Raw genomic sequence first — 24060 nt, forward strand, 5'->3', positions numbered from 1 at the left:
GTACATAAGAAGTCGATCAATGAGTTAGCGGTAAGAGGGAAAATAGAGGAATTCCAGATCAAGCTACAGAACAGGTATTCGGCTTTAACTCAGGAAGAGGACCTTAGTGTTGAAGCAATGAACGACAATCTTGTGGGCATCATTAAGGAGTGTGCAATAGAAGTCGGTGGTAACTCCGTTAGACAGGATACCAGTAAGCTATCGCAGGAGACGAAAGATCTGATCAAGAAACGCCAATGTATGATAGCCTCTAACCCTACAGCTAGAATAGAACTGGCAGAACTTTCGAAGTTAATCAACAAGCGTAAGACAGCTGACATAAGGAAGTATAATATGGATAGAATTGAACATGCCCTCAGGAAAGCAGGAAGCCTAAAAGCAGTGAAGAAGAAACTAGGAATTGGCAAGAATCAGATGTATGCGTTAAGAGACAAAGCCGGCAATATCATTACTAAAATGGATGAGATAGTTCAAGTGGCTGAGGAGTTCTATAGAGATTTATACAGTACCAGTGGCACGCAGAACGATAATGGAAGAGAGAATAGTCTAGAGGAATTCGAAATCTCACAGATAACGCCGGAAGAAGTAAAGAAAGCCTTGGGAGCTATGCAAAGGGGGAAGGCAGCTGGGGAGGATCAGGTAACAGCAGATTTGTTGAAGGATGGTGAGCAGATTGTTCTAGAAAAACTGGCCACCCTGTATACACTACGCCTCATGACTTCGAGCATACCAGAATCTTGGAAGAACGCTAACATAATCCTAATCCATAAGAAAGGGGACGCCAAAGACTTGAAAAATTATAGACCGATCAGCTTACTGTCCGTTGCCTACAAAGTATTTACTAAGGTAATCGCAAATAGAATCAGGAACACCTTAGACTTCTGTCACCCAAAGGACCAGGCAGGATTCCGTAAAGGCTACTCAACAATAGACCATATTCACACTATCAATCAGGTGATAGAGAAATGTGTGGAATATAACCAACCCTTATATATAGCATATAGCTTTCATTGATTACGAGAAAGCGTTTGATTCAGTCGAAACCTCAGCAGTCGTGGAGGCATTACGAAATCAGGGTGTAGACAAGCCATATGTAAAAATACTGACCGATATCTATAGCGGCTCCACAGCCACCGTAGCCCTCCATAAAGAAAGCAACAAAATCCCAATAAAGAAAGGCGTCAGGCAGGGAGATACGATCTCTCTACAATGCTATTCACAGCGTGTTTACAGGAGGTATTCAGAGACCTGGATTGGGAAGAATTGGGGACAAGAGTTAATGGAGAATACCTTAGTAACTTGCAATACGCTGATGATATTGCCTTGCTTAGTAACTCAGGGGACCAACTGCAATGCATGCTCACTGACTTGGAGAGGGAAAGCAGAAGGATGGGTCTAAAAATTAATCTGCAGAAAACTAAAGTAATGTTTAACAGTCTCGGAAGAGAACAACAGCAGTTTACGATAGGTGGCGAGGCACTGGAAGTGGTAAGGGAATACATCTACTTAGGGCAGGTAGTGACTGCGGATCCCAATCATGAGACTGAAATAATCAGAAGAAGAATGGGCTGGGGTGCGTTTGGCAGGCATTCTCAGATCATGAACAGCAGGTTGCCATTATCCCTCAAGAGAAAAGTGTATAACAGCTGTGTCTTACCAGTACTCACGTACGGGGCAGAAACCTGGAGGCTTACGAAAAGGGTTCTACTCAAATTGAGGATGACGCAACGAGCTATGGAAAGAATGATGGGTGTAACGTTAAGAGATAAGAAAAGAGAAGATTGGGTAAGGGAACAAACGCGAGTTAATGACATCTTAGTTGAAATCAAGAAAAAGAAATGGGCATGGGCAGAACATGTAATGAGGGAAGATAACCGATGGTCATTAAGGGTTACGGACTGGATTCCAAGGGAAGGGAAGCGTAACAGGGGGCGGCAGAAAGTTAGGTGGGCGGATGAGATTAAGAAGTTTGCAGGGACGACATGGCCACAATTAGTACCTGACCGGGGTATTTGGAGAAGCATGGGAGAGGCCGTTGCCCTGCAGTGGGCGTAACCAGGCTGATGATGATGATGATGATGCATCAGTGAATAAATTTGCTTCAGACCTAAGAGCGTCACATCACTGTCAAAACTGCACGCTGGTAGAGGAAATACCCACTTGTGTATTTTCTTTTCTTTAATAGTGATCTTGGCCGTTTTGCTCGAGCAGCAGTGCTTGAACATTCATGCTCCCCCACGTGCACCAACTGAATTCATCTGGTAACACTGACGTCCTTCCAATCTCCACGCTGCACATATGAATGAAGGAAGGAGTAGCGGAGGGACCTCTAACACTGCGTGATGTTGGTTTCGATGCAGTGCATACACTGGCTGATAAACTAAATGCAGGCTCAAGAGCGTCACATCACTGTCAAAACTGTGTGATGAAGGAGCGAATCCTTGATTTTGTATTTTATTCTCATTAATAAAGGCTCAGTGGTTTCACCCATGTGGCAGCGCTTAGAAACTCATGCTCCCACACATGCGCCAGCTTAATTCATCTGGTAACACTGATGTCCCTCTGACCTATGCAGTGCCCGTGTGAATGAAGGAGCAGCAGAGGGACCTGTTCCATTGCATCACGTCATGCAAAACTCCAAATTAATTTTTCTATCACGTAATAATGCATTATCTCTCTCCAAAATAGTCTTTTTGGCATGCCTTAGACAAATTTCCAAGCAAACATAGCAACTAAAACAATCAATGATTATCATACTTTCGTGATTTTAATGCGTCCATTTTTTCCAAGATTGGTCTCATAATTGTTAAAAAAAGTTTTTAAACTGAATCACTTTACAAAAAAAGTGCGTCCTATAACTTTGGTCTTACCTGGCCTCCAGAACCTTGATATTTAATTTATTGCACACACTAAAATCTGGATCATGCTTAGCAATGCAACACCAAATCTACTAAGCAACTGCGGCGGGTAATCAATCAAACAATTAATATCAACAAATACATTAATGTTTTATAATAAAAGTAAATGCTTAAAAATATTTAGAAATGGGGGCTAGGAATTTATGCTTTTTGCTGCCTCTTATATCCACCCTCTAGTTTGTTTGTTTTTTTTTTGTTGTTAAACATTCTTACAAAAAGTTTGCTTTATTTTTAGATTACGTCATCAGGCAGCATCAGGCACCGCATGGCAGACTAATAATGCAAGTTATTTAAGTACTAATACATTTACGGCTTCTTGCTTGTGTGTAGTCTAGAGCCTACGTAAAATGGCTATATACATACATATGCCTTGCCAAAGAGAAAAGCTTTCACCATGTTGCTTGCAACATTGCTGTGTTTTCCTTCTAACAGCAAAGCAGCAATGGCATGGCTGCCTTCATCGTCATCATCATCAGCCTGTTTTATGTCCACTGCAGGATTAAAGCCTCTCCCTGCGATCTCCTGAGCCCTGTCCTGCACCAATCGATTCCAACTAGCGCCCACGAATTTCCTAATTTCATCGCTCTACCTAGTCTTCTGCCGTCCTCGACTGCATTTCCCTTCTTGGTACCCATTCTGTAACCCTAATGGCCGAACGGTTATGTAACCTGCGCATTACATGACCTGCCCAGCTCCATTTTTTTCCCTTGATGTCAATTAGAATATCATCTCTACCTGTTTGCTCTCTGATCCAAACCGCTCTCTTTCTGTCTCTTAACGTTATGCCTAGCAAATCTTCGTTCCATTACTCTTTGTGCAGTCCTTAACTTGTTCTCAAGCTTCTTTGTCAGTCTCCAAGTCTCTGCCCCATATGTCAGCACTGGTAAAATGCACTGATTGTACATCCTCCTTTTCAACGATAATGGTAAGCTTCCAGTCAGGAGCTGACAATGTCTTCCGTATGCGATCCGACCCATTTTTATTCTTCTATGAATTTCCTTCTCATGATCAGGGTTCCCTGTGATTAATTGAGCTAGATAAACGTACTCCTTCACAGACTCTAGACGCTAACTGGCGATCTTGAACTCTTGTTCCCTTGCCCAGCTGTTCATCATTATCTTTGTCTCCTGCATATTAATCTTTTTTACACAACTTTTACACTCTCTCTGTTAAGGTCCTCAATCATTTGTTGTAACTCATCTGCATTGTTGCTGAATAGAACAATGTCATCGGCAAACCGAAGGTTGCTGAGATATTCCGCGTCGATCCTTACTCCTAAGCTTTCCCAGTTTAATAGCTTGAATACTTCTTCCAAGCACACAGTGAATAGCATTGGAGAGATTGTCTCTCCCTGTCTGACCCCTTTCTTTACAGGTATCTTACTGCTTTTCTTGTGTAGAATTAAGGTAGCTGTAGAACCTCTGTAGATATTTTTCAAGGTAAGCATTCTGTACTTCTTGATTAGGTAATGCCTCTATGACTGCTGGTATCTCTACTGAATCAAATGCCTTTTCGTAATCTATGAAAGCCACACAGACAGGCTTATTGTACTCTGCGGTTTTCTCGATAACCTGATTGAAAGCATGGATGAGATCCATTGCAGAGTATTCCTTCCTGAAGCCAGCCTGTTCCCTTGGTTGACTAAAGTCCAGTGTTGTCCTTATTCTATTGGAGATTATTTTTGGTAAATATCTTTTTTTCACGCTGCTCAAGAACTTAAACAAAAAACAATGGCAAGCCATACAGCTTTATTTTTTGTATCTCAAATGTGTACACTGCACCTATCTGTAATGCTATGTTCATGGGTTTCAGCATGAAGCAACAGCATAAATCAAAACTTACTTCGAGTTATTCTACTAGTAGTGTGGCATGGGTGTTACAAATGAGGCAAGCCAATACATCCGAAATACTCAAAATTAGGCACGATTGTAATTGACAAGCTGTACTTATAGAGTGCTAACATAAAAATGTTAAGACAAACTAAGCTCACCCAGAACACAGACGGGATTAAATGCAATTTACTTAGTCTCCGAGTCAGAACAAAGTTATGGTATTACTTAATGGCAGTCCTCAAAATATACACATATAGAAGCTCTGTCACATTTAATAGAAGAAAAAACACTGAAAGTAAGGATGTCCTTATTGCATAACCATTACCTTTTTCTTTAAATGCCTTCCTCCAAGCAAGAAAGAAAAAATTCAAAGCTCTGCCTGGTTGACAGGGCAGCCATTGAGTGGTAGACGCTTTTTCACTTAGTTTTAACATAGGAAATTAAACTAATACTGCAGGATGTTCGGAGTGCTAACGTTCACCAGACTATCATTCCTGTTACAGCAAGAGCTTTCATTAAATAGTGTACGGAATAGTTTGAAGAGCACTAAGAACAATTCATGCACATTTATTTAACAGAACAGAAAGAAAATCTCTTTTACATGACATAAAAATGGCTGTGGTTTAACACTGCAACAGTCCCTCATTAAGTGAAGGTGATATAGTAGGGCACAGAATTTATAAGTGTTACCTTGATGAACACAAGACATTTACACAAACAGTGACATTCTCATAACAAATTGAGCTTATAATAAAGTAATACTTTGGGTAGTCATCTCATTCAGAAATGAATTGAATGTATTTTAACAGATCACACCAAAATAAATATGAATTTGAGTCACAACCCAATACAAATGCATAGTATAAGACAACATCCATAGTCTAATTTTTTTATTCATTTTTTAAATATTATACTAAAGTTAAAACATCCAAGAGCGGTATACACAACTACCCTGTAGCACAGTGCAAGAAGACACGCTATAGTTCATCAGTTCAGAATTAAACATACATACACAAAGGCTTACCTGAAAGGGAGATCTCCCGGGACACCCTGTCAATAACAAGGCTCCTATCAGATGAATTTGTTGGCTCAATGATGTACCTTTCAGGTGTGCTATACCTGAAAAAATAAATTCAAACAAGCACACAATCTAGTGAACAAGTTTTGTGAAGAAAGCAATTTTTCCTAGAGAAAAATAAAGGTGCAATAGATAGCAGACAACAAGCTATAAACAAGCCAAAGAAACAGCAGATGAGAGGTCTAATGCTCTTTAAACTAAAGCAACATAAGAAATATGAAGTCAACAAACCATTTCATCGTATGAATGTGTGGATATCACTGATTACACACCTATCACGGTACAACTGCTTTAAGTAAGAAGGAGAACAGACCTGCAACAAACTTGGTTATCAAGCTCATAAGCTGCAGTGCAACACAAACGGAACAGCTTACTTCCCAAAGTCACATTATAAGATACATTTTCTGCAAGTGTGGCTGTATGGAAACTGGAAATATTACACTAATATTTCTTACATAATTTTTAGCACTTACAGTATGTGCCATCACAAAGAACATGTAAAGGATAAGAAAGAAGAACAGTGTTTGTGCTGGCATTGCTTCATGACAAGCTGCTTAAAAGGACACTAAATAATAGCACTTGATGAGGCTAGACTGGCAGAACTCTCAATTTCTCTCTACAATTGTCTGACAGAGAGAGATGGCTTATTAGTGCAGAAATTGAAGGTCAGCCTTCTGTTTTATAAATTCTGCATTTCGATTGTGGTGCTGGTAGCCTAAATGTGATGCCAATATATTTTGATCTAACATACTTTTTGTGCAGGAGCCGCTCCAGTACCTGTGACTAAGGTGTTATGCTGTCGAGCATGAGGGGCATGGGTTCTTATTTCTGGGATCCATTGTCAATTTTCAATGGGGAAACAGTGCAAAAGCTTTTGCGTACCAAAAAAGGTTTCCATCAACATTAAAGAACCTGAGGTGGTCAAGATTATTCCAGTGCCCCACCACTCAAGCAGAAGCTCTTGAACCTTCATAAAACATGATCTATTATAACTAGTTTGTGTTGTTAGAGTCTATAAATGCTGCCAAGTTGAGTTTAGTTCATTCTCGAAGGCAGTGCTTTGTTTTCAAAACTTGTTGCTGAGCTAGTTGGTTCATGACTTAATAACGAAAGTTAACGGTGCTATGCAGACGAGGACGAAGTGAGACACAAATAACATGTACGGGCGCTAGCTTCCAACTGTTTATTCACCAGAAACCGCGCAATTTTATACATGAAACCTAAGTGCAAACTAATCACAGTAGAAATAATCTAGCAAGAGGGATAAGAGCTACACTGCTCGTAAGTCAGTGATCTGAAGTGAATGATCAAAGCTGGCACATAGGAGCACGCGTGCATTACAGGCGCAATCCGAGCATCCAACCAAATGAGGCAGCTGCTTGTTCTAATCTTGGCGGAGATTACAGGCTATCATTTATAAATTACATTTCTTTGTCACTTCATGCTAGTGACGGCATGCTAACGCACTTATTTCCTGCTCTTTTTATTAAGAAAGCCTCGATTATCTCCTTTTCAGTGCGGCTTTTTGCTTTCCTAGGAAAGGCCATTTTGTCCAGGAGTGGCACACAACCACAGCGCTTGCAGTGGTCTGCCAAGTGCCCGCCCATGTTGCTGTTGACCGTCAACCAGTGCTCTCTTGCTCGATCGTTGAAGCATCATCCCATTTCTCCAATATACACCTTGTTAACACAAAGGGAATATTGTAAACCACATCGCTAACACAATCGATGTAGCGTGTGACATGCTTCTTGGAGCATGTAGCTGGCAGCTTATTTGCCATCAAAGGGCAAATCTTGGTCAGTTTGCAGTTTATCTCTACTGCGATTACTTTGCACTTAGGTTTCATGTATAGAATTGCATGGTTTCTGGTGAATAAACAGTTAGAAGTTGGCGTTCGTATATGTCGTTTGTGTCTCACTTCGTCCTTGTCTGCTTAGAACCGTAACATTTGTTTTTAAGCTTTGTTTTAAGTAAGCCACTAACTATCTCTGACCCAACATAGCAACAACCTATGGTGCCATGTGCCGTGACAGAAAATTCAAGGTAATGGTGCCATCTACCTTTCACTATGACACTGACTTCTTTTGCTTAATGCGATTCTTAAAGCCTACACCTTCAGAAAAATTACTTTTTGATATTTTACCAGCTGCCACACCATTAAAAATATACATATATTTACTCTCTGGTATTCTAGAAATGTAACCTACCAATGCAACTGAATTGATTGACACCATTCTTCATCCCTTTAACATGCCATAGGACAAACATCTGGTGGCCCAAATAGCACCATGCTGCACTATTTAACAAAGACGAAAGGAAAGAATACCGACACAGCAGCCACTCCCACCTAAATTACTGTTGCAGCACAAATACATGCACTACAATAAAAATGACGAGCAAGAAGACATCATTAAGACACCCACCCAATTTAATGGGCATCCATGGTAGAAAAATGGCAATAAAAACATGGACAAAAGGAAGAACACAGGACGAGTGCTTGTCCTGTCCTTCTGTCCATGTTTTTAGCACTGTTTTTCTACCATGGATGCATACCAACGAGCTCACCTTCAGACCCTTTCAAGTTAATGAGCATACTTATAGTGATACCAATTATATGGACACTCTAGGTACATTTTTGCCATCGCCACCGCCTAATGTTCTGTATAATGTTCAAGCGTGATAACATCATGGGAGCGCTGTATGCTATGGGTGCGAGGGTGAGCCGAGAGGGAAGGTGGTTCGATCTCATGTGCACAAGGGAGGAAGACAGGGAGGAAGTGTGCCACCCACAATTGCGCGCAAGAAAGCCAGGGGGTGTTCTACTCCACCTGCAGCTACATATGGCATGGCTGAGCGCGGCAGCATGGGCCCTATCTTAAAGCAATCTGTGGTGAGTAAAGAGAAAAGGCACATCGAGAGCTGATGGCTTCGTGTGCGCTTTGTTCTTGCCGCTTGGTTTGCATTGAAGCGAGAGGCAACACGAAGGGCAATTTGCTCACTGCTGCTGCTGCTCTTCCTCACGCCAGCATTTTGACAGCGAGAGTCCGCGGTCACTGAGTGAGATGTTATCATGTTTGCCTGAGTGCGTGTGGCACCTTGCTTGTTAATTTAGTTAGTAAGCAAATGTTGGCATGTTGAATACGGCGGATAAAACTACTATCCTTACTTCATATAGCTGTCTAATCAATTGCTATCGCAATCGATGTTTCACGTTTCGGGCAAAGCTGCAACATTTTTTTTATTTTAGTACATTTGTAAAATTAAGCAATTGAAGGCTAGCTCAAGCAATAAGTCAGATAAGCTGCGCTGGTTGTATAAATATTTTCTTCTTATGAAGGACTTCAACTGCAGTATGTGTACACATATATCTGTGCTGTCATACTGAGATTTAGTTGAAAATCAAACAGCTCTGAATTAAGGTGACGATGAACCCCAGGACTGACCAGCTGATTGCCCACCCAACATATGGGGAAGGGGGCCTGTCTATCAAATGTTCTGTGAAAAGTGAGCATACAAACAACAGCATTTGTCATGTGCAATGAAGTGTGTGTGACTACTGGCGTTCAAAAGTGACAGCACTTAAAAGGCCCCTCGCCAGGTTTGGTCACAGAAAACTGACAAAAGCTGTGCATGGATCAAGCGCCAATGACTGTGTCTGCAAATTGCCAAACCACTGCATGCCGCAAAAGCAGCTGAAATTTCAAACAAAGTCCTGTATGCCCTTCCTCATGAGGAGGCCCCACATCCTGCCAGAGAATCAAGGCCACATGCACAAATGCCACTACATCTGATGTACTGCCTGCAACATCACTCATTTTGGCACGACTTCAGTAAATCATCCAATACAGAACACTCAAAACTGCCACTATAAGTGTGCCACGCAGCAAGAGAGGAAGAGAAAGAAAAGGCTGGGCTTGTGATGTAAACGTGACGCAGTCCCTCAGCTCCAGTATAGGAGAAGGCAGGGAATGAATGTCACTTGCAGATGCTAGACGAGGTAGAGGGCGGGAGTCTAGGCTGGCAGTGAAGCTCACCTCCTGGCAGCAGGGTTAAGCAACATTTCAGTTTCTTCTATCTCCTCTAATAATGAACCAATTTAAAAAAATTGTGTGGTAACGGTGCATACAGGGAGCTTTGCAACTTCCAGTGCGTAATTTCTCATGGGGCCTGGTATGAAGAGCCCTTTAGTGCAGTTTTGTCGCAATCCTTGGAATGCTTCCATACACTGGCACTGTGCCTGGAGCAGCAATGTACACCTTACAAGACATGCCAACCCCCAGTTATTAAACCAGCTCTGTTATCAAGGCTGTCTCTGTATGTTCTGTCCATCTGTTTTCACTGTGGTGTGCTGTATTCTGCTCATGAATCCCTAATTAGTCAAGACATGCACAACACCAGCTCTACCAGTCATGCCAGCTGTATATACATGCTGGAAAATGCCAAACTAACCATTCCTGCTCATCCACACTACCTAGCCAAATCAGACCATTTACCAATGATTTCTTTGCGTGCAAGTGCCAATCACGCAAGTGTTACTGCTTATGGCTGACACGAACATCACTTTTACAGGATTTTCATCCTATATGGCTATACAATTTTATGTGAAGGTGATGGCTAACGAAGCACATATTTATGAACTCAATACACAGCCAGTGAAGTATCAAAATATAAGCAAGACCTCCAAACAACTAGCATTTCACGTAAACTCAAATTACAGGTCTACGACAGTTCATGACTGCCTATGACAGTGAACAGAATGATGGCCCTTCAAACCAGCCATGGGAGGTTGGTACATTGAACTTTTGCCGAGCTCACAAAAAAAATGGCAGAACAATATGAACACAATGCAAGGCTGCCAACAATATCCTTCATAATTTCTACTTTCAATGCTGCAGCAAAGCAGAGTGTATTGAAAGTTATATTGTACAGTTCCGTTCAATATGAGCTGCAACATGGTGTCCGTGGTAGAAACGGCTCCAAAACTACACTGCCGTGCCGACATATGAAAAATTGGTTTAATAAATACCAGTAAGAGTGTTTACTTCTGAGATTCTTTGTATGCCTGCACGACCGTGCATTCTTGGGGCTAATTCGGCCATGGGCACCATGTTGCAGCTCACATCGTACGCAACTGTACATTCTTAAAACAATATAAGGAAGCAAGCAACATGCACGAAATTCCTTTTCACGCAGTACAGAAATTGTAGTGCTGTGCGAGGATGACAACCCAAACAAAAAATTCACTAACGATTATGATTACAGCGTACCCTGCAAGATAATGGAGCACGTCATTTTCACCCTAATCATGCACATTCTTGACATTAACAACTTCTTTCACCCATCCCAACATGGCTTCCGTAAGGGTCTGTCATGCGAAATGCAACTTGCTATGTTCGTCCATGACTTGCATGTTAACGTCGATGCTAACACCCAAATCAATAACACCCAATTTTTTCTGGATTATACTAAAGAATTTGACAAGTTACTCCACCAACGCCTATTAATAAAGGTCTCCCAGCTGGAACTGCACCCCGACATCTTAAATTGGATTACTGAATTTCTCACTAACCGATCACAGTCAGTGCATGCCAATAATTACACATCTCTGCCTCTCCCTATAACATCTGGCATCCCACAAGGTAGTGTTCTAGGCCCCCTACTTTGTCTTATTTATATTAACGACTTTCCTCTTCATGTTCCCTCTCAAATCCGTATGTTCGCTGACAATTGTGTCATCTACCGCATAATTACTAACGACTCTGACCACAGTATTTTGACCTTAACCTTAATTATGACCTAAGTAGATGATCTTAACAAAGTGCAAGACTGGTGCAACAACTGGTTAATGACCCTTAACCCCAATAAATGTAATGTGCTTCACTCGCCACCATCAGCCCTTGTACTCACCGTATAATATTACTAATACTACCTAACAAAAAATGGACACATTTAAATACCTCGGCGTCACCCTCTCATACGAATTAGGCTAGTCTGCTCATGTAACGCGCATTACTGCCTCTGCTAACCAAACATTAGGATTCCTAACATGCCATCTGCGTCATGCACCACATCACGTTAAACTACTAGCATTCAAGACGCTCGTACGTCCGAAACTGGAATGCACATCTCCATCTGGTCACCACATCAAACTTACCTTATCAATGCACTCGAAATAATTCAGAATCGGGCGGCAAGGTTCCTTCATTCTTCATATTCATATAACACCAGTGCATCACTACTAAAAGCACAGTCCACCTTAAACATGCTGTCATCCCGAGGTCGCACTGATTCATTAATCTTTTTTCATAAGTTTTATTACAGCTCGCTTTATCATGCATCATATGTATTGGCCCCACCCCCTCACCATTCCCTGCGTACAGGGCATTCCTAGCAAGTAACTCGTCCACGCAGCCATATTACAACCTTCTCTGCATCTTTCTTTTGCCGATCATCAACCGAATGGAACGGCCTGCCCCGTCACATCGCCGAAATCATCTGTTCATCGACGTTTCATAATGATAAGCTTAATACTAATAATGTTCAATGAACTGATGTGGCCACTAATTAGAATAAACAACATTTGTAAACCCCACCCCCTATGTAATACCACCAGTGAGGGGGTCTTTAAGGAAATAAAAGTGAAGATGCTCCCCAATGCGAAATTTGAACGCAGCTGTATACGTGTTTTCATTTCGCGACCTATTGGCTGGTGCGGACAATCTGTCTCGTGCAGCACATTGCAAACAGAGCGAAGAGTGACACGACTACTTTGCTAATCATGACGCATGGGCGCGATTCACAGCATCCGCAGCAGACAGCCTCCGCTCATGCAGCGCTTTGTTTCCATACAGACGTAGCACACTACTCTGGAGCCATCTTGTAGCCTTCGTCGCTGCAAAGCCTGTCGTGCAAGGCACTACACTTTTCTTCTCACGCTTTCCCACTTAAAAATTACACTTAATTTCACTAAAATTTTAAGTGCTACCACCATAAAATGACAATGTTATTGAGGTCATCATCATCAGCCTATCTATGTCCACTGCAGGATGACGTCCTCTCCCGGCAATCTCCATTGCCCCTGTCTTGCACCGGCTGACTACATCTTATGCCAGCGAATTTCTCAATTTCATCACACAACCTCATTCTCTGCCACCTATTACGCTTCCCTTCTTTAGGCACACCCAATCAGTAACTCTAATAAATAACCGGTTATGTGCCCTACGATTTACATGTCCTGCCCAACTACACGTATGCCACTTAATATCAACTAGAATATTGGCTACCACTGTTTGCTCTCTAATCCACACTGCTGTCTTCCTGTCTCTTAAAGTTAAACCTATGTTTTCTTTTTCCATCACTCACAGCACAGTCCTTAGGTACTGCTCATGCTTTTTTGTTTAACTCCAAGTATCTGATCCATATGTTAGTACCAGTGGAAAGCAATGACTGTATATTTACTTTTTAAAGGATGGCAGTAAGTTGCCTGTCATGACTTGGTAATCCCTACCATATGCGTTTCAACCTATTTTTATTCTTCTGTAAATTTCTTTATGATCAGGATACCCTGTGACTAATGGGCCTAGATAAACATAATCTTGCACAGATTATAGGGGCTGAGTTCCAATCTTTAATTGTCTTTCTCTTGCCAGGCTATTGAATATTGTCACAGTCTTCTGCATATTAATTTTCAGGCCTACTTTTACACTTTGCCAGCTAATATCCTCAAATTCATCTCCATCATTGCTGAACAGGACAATGTCATCTGAAAACCACAGGTTGCTGAGATGCTCCTTCTTGATTGCGGTACATATGACAATAGTGTACTGGAAAATACAGTCAGGTTCTGTCTAGTAAAATCATGCTACAGGTTTATTCCCCATTATTTTGAGAAAAGAAAGAAAATGTATGCTACCATTTCTTCTAACACAGAAAAAGATTCCATCTCACAGAATTAAGTACAGTGCAACATCAAGAATTAAACAGTGCTAAGTGGGCACGGACGTCTTTCAATTTGGTTGTTACTAAACAGGAAATAGGTGAAAGATGCATTGATAGATGCTGAAGCTTTGGATGGCAAATCCGCCAATAATGGAGGTCTAAGCAGGCTCCACAAAGCCAGTATTTGAATCCTCACATACATGCAACACTACAAAAAAAAAAATTTCGCATGACTTACATGCAGGCGTGTGTGTCAGATCACACTTTTCAGAGAGGTTTATGATGCTGGTCTGCTAATAAAAGCAGCATGTACCACCCACACTGAACAGTGTAAACTGGTGAAAAATATATTAACTGAACATAGTGTTATCAGAGGTTCCACAAAAGATGTAACAACAAGAAGCTGGCAAACTAGCATGTTATCCTGCACAATCACAGTAAGAATGGCGCTATTTTAGAGTCCCTTTAAAACTATCAGCACAGAGCTGGCAAGCAATACAGCTGATTTCCCTTTAACTATTGCTATCCCACATTGCATATATGCAACAACAAATTCGTTTGCTCACAGCATACTCAAAGCCTTCACTTATGAGACACATAATTCAGGTTTAACATTTTGTGTGATTCACATTTTGACAGCAGTGTTGAATGCAGCACCTCAGCAGAAAAGACAACTGAAATATGGTGACATTCCCAATATTCAGTAGTGGCGGAGAACAGACAATTTCAATGATCTGTAAAATTAAATCACTGTACCCAATATACAAAACATTGCACATACCACTGAATGTGTTGAGACAATGTGCTATATCCCCTATTTCTTGAATCGTAGATAATATTCCATTGAAACGAAATACCTCACTTTTCAAAAATTAACACAAAAAAAGCACAGAGATATTATTCCCATGATCTGCCTGTCCACCTAAAGTCGAACCTTGAATTGTTCAAGCAAACAAGTGCTCCTGTGGCATCGCCAGCAACATTTTCTTTAAAGGGGCCCTGAACCACAGCTTGAGCTTGGTGGGAAACACATACCACAGGTACAGCCCTAAGCACTCACATCAACCAAGCTCTGTAGTTACAAATGGTGCATGAAGCTAACAACTTGGAATGTAAAGACAGCTCCACCTCTTTTCAAACAGAGTGCTACTCCTTACCAACTTTAGAGCTGCCAACCTGCTGCCAACCTGCTGCCAGCTGGCAGAAGCCCAGGCAGCAGTCATTCCATCATCATTTTAATATGTTAGCATTCTTAGGGTACTTCATGCCACTTTATGGTATCCATCCATAAATCCATCCATCCATCTGTTCGTATCTGTTATTCCGCCTACCTGTGTCACTGGGTCGTGTTCAAATGAGTAGCGCATGGGGCTACTGTGCTGAGAGAAGAGGGTTAGAAAGCAAAAGCTGGACCAACTTGGGTTACTGAGTATGTGCCTGTGTGTACATGCGTGCCTGTCTTCAACAAAGCTCTTTCACACCGACATGGGTCACTGTAGATGCGGGACTGGGTAGGCACCGCTGTTCAAAGAAACCCTTTGACCCAACTTGGAGCACTGAGTATGTGCCAGTAAATGTGTGCCGCTCTTCAACGAACCGTCTTTGACACCAACTTGGGTAACTAGGTACCTGCCACTGGGAATGTGCCGCTCTACAATGACGAAAAGAACCCCTTAAATTTATCCAATGCTGTGCGGAATCGAACCCACGTTACAAGGGATCCTCAAGGACAGCAACCTGTCCTTGAGGCTGCACCCCAATTTCACTGGGTATGCGCCACTTTTCAATGAACATCTTTCACGCCAATGGTTTAGCGAGCTGCGCCATGAATACAGTGGGTATGTGCCGATTTTCAATGAACCTCTCATCAACTTGGGTCACTGAGTATGTGCAAGTGAGGGAACAATTCTCAGCGTGCCACGCTATTTGTCTCCGAGGCCATGCGCAAACTTGTCAGGAGTGCCACCAGGTGGCGCAGCATGTCCAGAGCGAAGCATGAGAGAGGAGCCCGGTTGCGGCATTGACCGTTTCTCAGTATTCGCACGCAACGGTGTACCATGCATTTCGGAGGTCATGTGCAGGCTTCACAGCGGCGCCATTAGATGGCGCCGAGTGTTCTTAGGGAAACACAAAAGAGAAATCTCGTTGCAGTATATGCCTCATATATAACTCGTTTCGATGGTGGTAATAGATTGTGTCACTATATCAATTCAAGCCTAAATGCATTACCATTGACAGTCATCGTAAGATAGGTTCTGGAGAATTTTTTTTTACCTCAAATTATGTGCATGCATAGAATTTGTGGCCAAACCTTTTAGATCTGTCAGGTTACCACTATTTCGTTTTTACTGTGCAGCTTTTTCATGTGCACACCTTCGAAAGCCATTCCCCAACATAACAAAGGGTGATTCTCAGTATTAGTGGAAGCGACACCACCATGTAGAATCCCCTCCCCCCTCCCCCAAGCTTTGCAGCTGGTTCTGCTTACAAAGACCTCTAGCAGAGTTACATTGAGTTACTACTTGGCACACCATGCAAAGAGGGGGAAAAAAATATTGAGCATAGGTCCAATAGGTGGTTGTCTTGGACAAATTCCAAGATACTGAACAACACTTTGTCAAAAGTGGTTAAATCTAAACCACGTATTTAGGCAGTCACTAACATACAACATTACTGATTAATTTTAAAAAATGTCAGACCAGCTCCTATATTCAAAAGTGAACTGAAGTTTATTTTCCTGATCTAAAAGGAAGGAGCCAGGGCAAAATGCTGGCAAGCCTGAAGGGTCCATTGCATTCAGAACAATGCAAAAGTACATACAACAGAGTAAATGACAATACACTGTAACAGCAAGTACAGGAAGTGCATACTGAGCGTAGGTCACACGTCATACATAGATACATAAAAAATGGCACATACATTACAAGCAGTAACTGCTTGATATAAATCCAACAGAAGAACAGAAATTGAAATGCAAGAATCGACACATGAACTACATCATGTCTGCAAAGACCACAATGTCAACGAACATAATGAACTATAAAACTAAGTAACATCATGGGTTCCTTGGTTTGTTTATTGGTTTCATATGATTGCAACATCTCGGGCCCATCTGTTCCCTTTCTTATGAATCACAAGCTAATAAATGCCATTTTAACTCTCTTTAAAAGTGATCGGAGAGAGAGAAAATTCAATACCATCCGAGAATCCGTCAAGAGCTGTAGTTACTTGATAATTTAGATTTTGTTTACTGTAGTTTGTTCTTGTAAAAGGAACAGGTAATGTTTTAAAATGCAAAGGATATCTTATGTTCATTACAGTAATGTTACAAATGTACAGGGTGTTTCACTTGGGCCAAACTTCAAAAATATAAAAATGCTACGTAGCTGGACAGGACCAAGGTAATGCTGTTTGCCATCGCTTGGAGATATTCAGATTTCTTGCATACCACATAATTAATCAATTTCTCTATTATATTTAGATGAAAAGTGTCAATGAGAAAATTGCAGAGCAACACAAGAAACTCCTGAGACTGCTTTCGGTTGCTCAATACGTGCTACATAACAGTTTATTTTTCCAAGCGTGAAAGATGCCCGAAAATGCACGCAAAATTCCTTGAGTAGCCAGTCACACGGTAATTCGCACTATGCTAATACAGTACTTGAGATGGCTCTTTGTAGAGTGACTGCAAATGTTTGCTTTGTGGAGTCAGTTCGTTATTTATTATAGGCTATGGCATTCTGCTGTTGAGCACAAAGTCGAGGACCCTGCCATGGAAGTTGAATTCTGTTGGAGGTGGAGTGCAGATGCTCATGCGCTCAGCAATGAGTGCATATAAAAGGTAATTGTAGAGCAAGCCAAAAAAAAAAAATTAATTTTTATGTTTTAGTGCCATAAAATTATGCACAGCCTGAGGAGTAAGGCAGTGCAATTGCAAGCATGGAAAAGCATTCTAAAGCATTTACGAATGGCACTAAGTGTTGCCCACTCCTCTATTTCAAAACCAAGAAGGCTTGCATTTACTGCTTCACTTATCTGTTGTGGCTATTGTATTTGTTTCTCTTATTAAATTACATAACTTGTGATGCAAAATATGTTATCTGTCATGTGTTCGTTCGTTGTCATTGCAAATTTTCCAAGTAAGAGGGACCCCATTAATGAATACACAATCTTTTTAGACTGAACTTTCACATCATGTTCAAGCTCCTCCAATTTATCTCCAAATATTAACTCAGAGATAACAAATCTCATCAATTTGGAGCAATTTATCTGTAAAAATGCCATAACAAGAGGATTCACAGCTAACAGAATTGGGTAACACCGGACAGTCAAGTAATGCTGCGGCTGCCCATCAAGTCACAGGCACTATTACATAATTATGGACAACTATTTCACAGGTTACAGCATCCTGCGAACTTTGCACGATAAAATTAGGCTCTAGCCTATAAACTTAGACAATTAATAAGGTACTACTGTTTATTTTTACAGAATATTATGTGGCTTAAAGAGCAATGTATATTAGTGTCACACTGGCACTTTTATTCACTAGTGGCAATGATTACTGCTGCATAGTCCAACAAACCAGATAAAGTTTGGTGACCTCTATCGCACCAGGTGTCAATAAGCAAATCTAAAGCACATACATGACAAATTTGCCTAATATGCAGTAAAAATGATGAGCAGACGTCAGATTTACAATTGACTGGGACCTGGTAGTGGAAATTCACATTCAAAGGTGCTTGTGTGACACTGGTATTATTGGCAAGTGTGGTTTAACAGTAGGACACAGTTGTCTACTTGAAGTGGTTTATTTGTATATGTATATTACTTGTTTTCATTTAGCATTTTTATCAGTTGTCCTACTGAGCTAAAATTAACACCTAACACCTGAAAAACAGTTTGTTAGATTCTCTTAAAAAAATTAAATTATGGGGTTTTACATGCCAAAACCACTTTCTGATTATGAGGCACGTCGTAGTGGGGGACTCCGGAAATTTTGACCACCTGGGGTTCTTTGACATGCCCCTAAATCTAAGCACCACGGGTGTTTTCGTATTTCACCCCCATTGAAATGTGGTCGCCATGGCCGGGATTCAATCCCTCGACCTTGTGCTCAGCAGCCCAACACCATAGCCACTGAGCAACCACGGCGGGTTATTAGATTCTTTGTTTAGTACCACTATTGCCTACTGTTACACATATGCAACATTTTGTACCTCTGATAGTAATGAATCAAGGATACAGAAAGCAATTTAAATGACTTAATATTCCTTAGTGTCTGTGCATGGCACTGGACAAAAGAAAGATATTTTTACCAAATGTGAAATATAGGATTAATTTCACATTGTTTAACTTGGGTTTAGGCTAGTTCAACCAAAGTGCTTAAATGCACCCATGCTTTTCTATAGAGAAAGAGCTTATTTCAATCTTGAAATGAAATTGAAATGCAAAACCAGATAATTGAATCAAGAATGGATTCCTAGCAGCTAGGATATAGACACTATCGGTCACACCAAAAGTGCTCTCCATGCTCAAATAAGTGTGCAAAGGCTGGCAAGCCACCAACAATCACAAACCGTTTTTCAGGAATGGTGGTTTCACATGACTGCATGACAGTGTAGACATGGATGGCCCGGTTGAGCAGTTGCTGGACAAAATTGATACAGTTCTAGGCAAAGTCAGCATGAAAGAGCATGCTAGCACTGACAACGATGTAGAAATGAGGAAGCCACCAACAGATGATGACATGCCAAAAGCGGCGTTTCCATATGACAGCAGCCGCAGTCTGGGAGTTTCAATCACAGCTGAAGTATCAACAGTGCTGTGTCTTGCCAGAAGGTACACATGTAGACAATGCCAACCAAGCTCTATCATGCATAGTGATCTGGCAAGTTAGTTCGTACAGTGCACTTAAAATTCAGGTGGAGTCCACCACAAGGCATTACAAATACTTGTTAAATTTGAAGCAAGTTCCCTAAGTCAGCATACTCACTCACTAGTGCACTGGCTCATACTCGCTCCACATTTAATTCACAGGCGTGAGATAGAGCTTTAGTGAGTGACGAAGGGTGTGATTGTGTACATGAGTATACATGAAAGTCAGTAACGGTGAGTTTGAGTGGACCCGAGTATGAACTTAAGTGAGCGTCAACGATCATAAGTGGGCTTGAGTATGGATGAGTGAGTGCTGGTAAGTATGAATGAAAGCAACTATGAATGCGAGCGAGTGTTGGCTAGTATGAGTGGGCACGAGTGCTGACGATTGTCAGTGCACATGAGCGCGAGTACAATGACAGCAAAAATACTGATGAGCGAGCATCCACTGATACTACCAACCTATGGGAACTTCCAAATGCATTCTTTATTTCGCGTTTCCGATAATTCAACCTAGTTTACCGCATCCCGCCGATGTCGAGTTAATGGAAGTCGACTGTTACATTACATTCACCATACTTCAAGTTAAATTTAACCAAACCACAAAGACATTCATTTAGGGGTGCCAGAGCAGTAGCCAACGCACCTGCACTTTGACATTTACTGTTCGTACTACACTTCATATGTAATCTAATTAACTACTCTTAACTACTAGGCACAGCGTTGAATTGATCGTAGCGCGAAAAAGAAAAGCAGCAGCGATGACAGTGAACTGTGAAACTCCGATTTCACTTCGCAGAAAGCTAATTGATTTAAAGAAGGTAACTACGGAAAGGATATGGTTTCTATCCCCAAACGTACAAAAGCCTCATCTACTATAGCAACAATTACATCTTGGGCTGAGCACTTCAGCATGACAACAATAAAAATATTAACGTTCACAAGCATACTATAAGGTACACTAACGTGATCCTTCGCACACAAATAACAATAATACTCACAAAGCATATACTTCGTGCACCTTAGACATTATGGCACCATAGTACTGCTTTCCGTCTCATTTTTCAGAATTCACCTTAACCGACACAGACAGGACGGTCACAAATGAGTGGTAACGTCGACACTGCATGCATGATATCCAACAAACATCTGTCACTGCGCTGTTCGGTAGGCGTCAGACCAATCAGTTTTTTCTGCAAAACACTGGAGATCGTAGCCACCCAGTTCGCTGCGTCAGAACTCATGGAGTTATATCAGCAGCACTCCAGCGCCACGACAGTAAGGCAGCTAAAAAGTACAGTGCATGTATAAGAACGACAAAATAATTAAGAAACAAAACGAGCGATTCAAAATTGTTAATTTCACATCTTTCGTTTAGATAATATGTTAAGTGGTAAGTACTGCAGCATGAGCTGGTGTATGTTGTGGCAGTTAGCGCTTATACTGCAATGCAGCAGGCAGCATAATATTATTTTGCGCATACTCTCCGATCTGGTAACTATAAACACCAGGCTAATAGAGAGTTGTAAAATTGAATAACTTACAAGTTAAGGCAGTCGTACACACCTCCATCCGTGGCCGCCGCCATGACGGTGGCACATGGTTGGCAATGCTAAAAGCGCTAAAAGTCAGTTCCCCGTGAGTTCTCCAGACACGGCGCTTAAAACGAAATATACAACAGGCGTCAGGTTAACTAAGGAAACGCTAATTTCAACTTTCTTCGTACTTTATTTTTCTTAACATCTTGGCGAAAACTTTGTAACGAGAGTGGTACAAGTTCTAATTAAAATCAATAATGATTTCTTAATTTTTTTTTAAACTCTTGCACGAGACACTAGACATTAATTGCTCTAGCATGCAAAGTGCAGATACCGTAGTGCAGATATAAAAATTCAGAAAAGTGTAACCTCATTATACTTCTCTCTGATGATTGACGACATAACAAAAATTTGTTCTTTATTCTACACATGCATGCACTCAATTACACCCTTTTGCCGCAACGATAATCGTAATCTGTCTTCCACATTTCCTTTCTTTAACGCGACGAGCTCGGTACTTTCCAGTAACGAACGGCAGGCGCGTTATTAGCTCGACTAGCATTCCCGACAGGAAAGTAGCGGGCGCGGCGTCTTCAAGAAAGGAAACACAAGCAATTGAGGCAGATGACGATTATCGTTCACTCTAAAAACAGTTGCAGCCTTTGGGGTGTATATTTGTCCCACAACAATAATCGTCATCTGTCTTGCCCGCGTTTCCTTTCTTTAACCCTTTGAAGGTTTTCGCCGTACATGTACGGCAGCGGTTTTCTGTCCCGCAATGTCTTTTCCGTACGGGTACGGTTCCGACCCTCCGTTTGAAATTTCGCGCCATAATGACGATGAACGCTCATCGGGAGGTGCTGCCACCTCTTAGCACTTACAAGATGCGTTTGAAATTGGTGCTACCTTCTTGGTGAGATAAACAGAGCTGATTGCTAGCTTCAAGGCTGTTTCACATGCTGCGACTGCAACGACGAAAATCGGTGCTGTCGCACGCGTCGCAATGCGATTTTTAGAGGGCTCATTTCACATGATTGCGATTTTAACAATGCGACTGGTGCGACGCCCAGGGTTGCTGACTGCCAGGTTTCGTGGCACACGCTGCATAATTCTTTTATTGTAGTGAATAAAACGTTGACACTATAATATTATTGACTTCTCTTGACAAGAAGCAAATAATATGTACGTTTACTAATTTAAAAACGTTAGTTAAGATTTGTCTTGGAATGCGCGACGGCGGTTTCTGTAGTTCAGTGCGACATCGCGCACGTAAACAGCTGTTCGCAGGTGGTTCAGCGCTGTGTGTTGTCTTATCTACCTTCTATGACCGTTTCGTTCTGCCTGCGCTACAACAATCTACAAGATGACCTATCGACAAGTTCATATAGCTACCCTCACCGCTTATGCAGTATTCGGAATTCGGCTGCCACGAAGTTCTCGTGTCAGCCCAACAAGATCCTCGCGCTACCCGTGCTCGGCGTCAGCTCCTGGAGAAATGATGCGTGTATATTGCCCGTAATTGCGCTTATGTGGTGCCTGCTCCTAGCCATATTCTTGCGCCAAAAGCAACAAGAAGCCCCAACCCGAAAGCCCGCGTGTGCCCCTGAACGAAGCCTCAAATGGTCTGTGTGATTACTGGACGTGGAATGAAAATTGTGTTGTGAAATTCAACCTTAGCGCTAGCCTGGTTCATCCATCGCCGTGCTTGCGCTGCGAATATATATATGGGAGCCCTCTCTAAACATTTCTAAAGGCGCAAAAGCCGACGCATCAAATGTTTCGAGCAGTTACCGTCACTTTTGTAGAAACCTGTACGTTGTAACACAGCATTATAAAAGACACGCTTCTCGTCCACTTTGTGTCTCGCGCTGGTAGTATACTCGGAACTTCTAACAAGAAGACCATATCAATACGCGCTATTCTCATGCAGGATCCTAGGCCGACGGTAGGCGCACTTGCCGTAGAATTTTTCGGCTTTCTGCTCAGCCTCGCACGCCGCTCACGGTTAGCCTGTCTTGTGGAAATAAATATTATTATTATATTATTAATGTTATAAAACATTATAGTTCCTTCGCAGTAATTTATAGCAATCATCCAGATTTCTTAAGCTAGTCTGCCTGCTTGCACTTCCTGCAATTCAATGTTCAGAGCTGGAAAAACTGATTCCTTTTCTTGCTGTCGAAAGGCTGATTCAATGTCGATAGCAAGCTATAATTATTCATTTCGAGAGTGTTAAGCAATTACTATATCTCTAAGCTTATCAATGCGTTTTTGTTCCACGAACACAATTAAGTTTTCTCTCTCCCTCTCATTGACAGCCATGGAATGAAACTGTTCACTTTCATAAGTACAGGATGCAAACATTCTAGAGTTTGTCCTGAGCATTTGTCGGCATCCTATAGTGTGCATGTTTGTATCAAGTTCTGGTGTTACAATCGCAGTGATCTACACATATTGTTATATTGCAACAAACAAACTTATTTAACTTTGTTTTCAAATCTGCAATGTGGCCATGCAGTAACGACCACATTAATAAGCAAAAAAAAAACTGCAGATGCAGTGTACGTGTTGGAATCTATGCGAAGTGAAGTTTTTGTCAAGTGGTCAATTAAATGCTGTTAAAGTAACTGCAATATATACAATTTGTCTTATTTTCAACATCCAACATGTCATCTTTTGCGAGGTTTGCTATGCACCGCATAGGTCACAACCTTAATGTCATGTAATCTTTATGCATTACACTGTTCACAAACCATACCGAAATGCAAACGGCAGTTAAAGTACATGCACGCTGCGAGACATCAACACAGTGACGTTTGTTGAGCAAGGAATGGTGTGAGGTGTATGCAGATGAATGAATGACGTGCTTATGTACTTATTTA

At 41.5% G+C, this 24060-nt stretch overlaps 1 protein-coding gene across 5 annotated transcripts in view; it reads right to left on the reverse strand.

Moving 5' to 3' along the window:
• Nucleotides 1-21290, reverse strand: part of Sac1 (Sac1 phosphatase) — a 140736-nt gene extending 119446 nt beyond the window's left edge. For 3 of the 5 annotated variants that reach the window (XM_050193221.2, XM_050193218.2, XM_055061830.2), the window contains exons 1-2: nucleotides 21185-21290; nucleotides 5775-5869 (exon numbers count right to left, since the gene is read on the reverse strand). In XM_050193221.2, coding sequence (XP_050049178.1) covers nucleotides 5775-5869; nucleotides 21185-21228 — 139 coding nt within the window. In that variant the 5' untranslated portion in view covers nucleotides 21229-21290. Of the gene's footprint in view, nucleotides 1-5774; nucleotides 5870-19342; nucleotides 19414-20641; nucleotides 20814-21184 lie in introns of those variants that run through there. The other 2 variants (XM_055061831.2, XM_055061832.2) reach the window with 2 other exon arrangements.
• Nucleotides 21291-24060: the final 2770 nt, after the last annotated feature.

Source organism: Dermacentor andersoni, chromosome 1 (assembly GCF_023375885.2).
Source record: "Dermacentor andersoni chromosome 1, qqDerAnde1_hic_scaffold, whole genome shotgun sequence".
NCBI lineage: Eukaryota > Metazoa > Arthropoda > Arachnida > Ixodida > Ixodidae > Dermacentor > Dermacentor andersoni.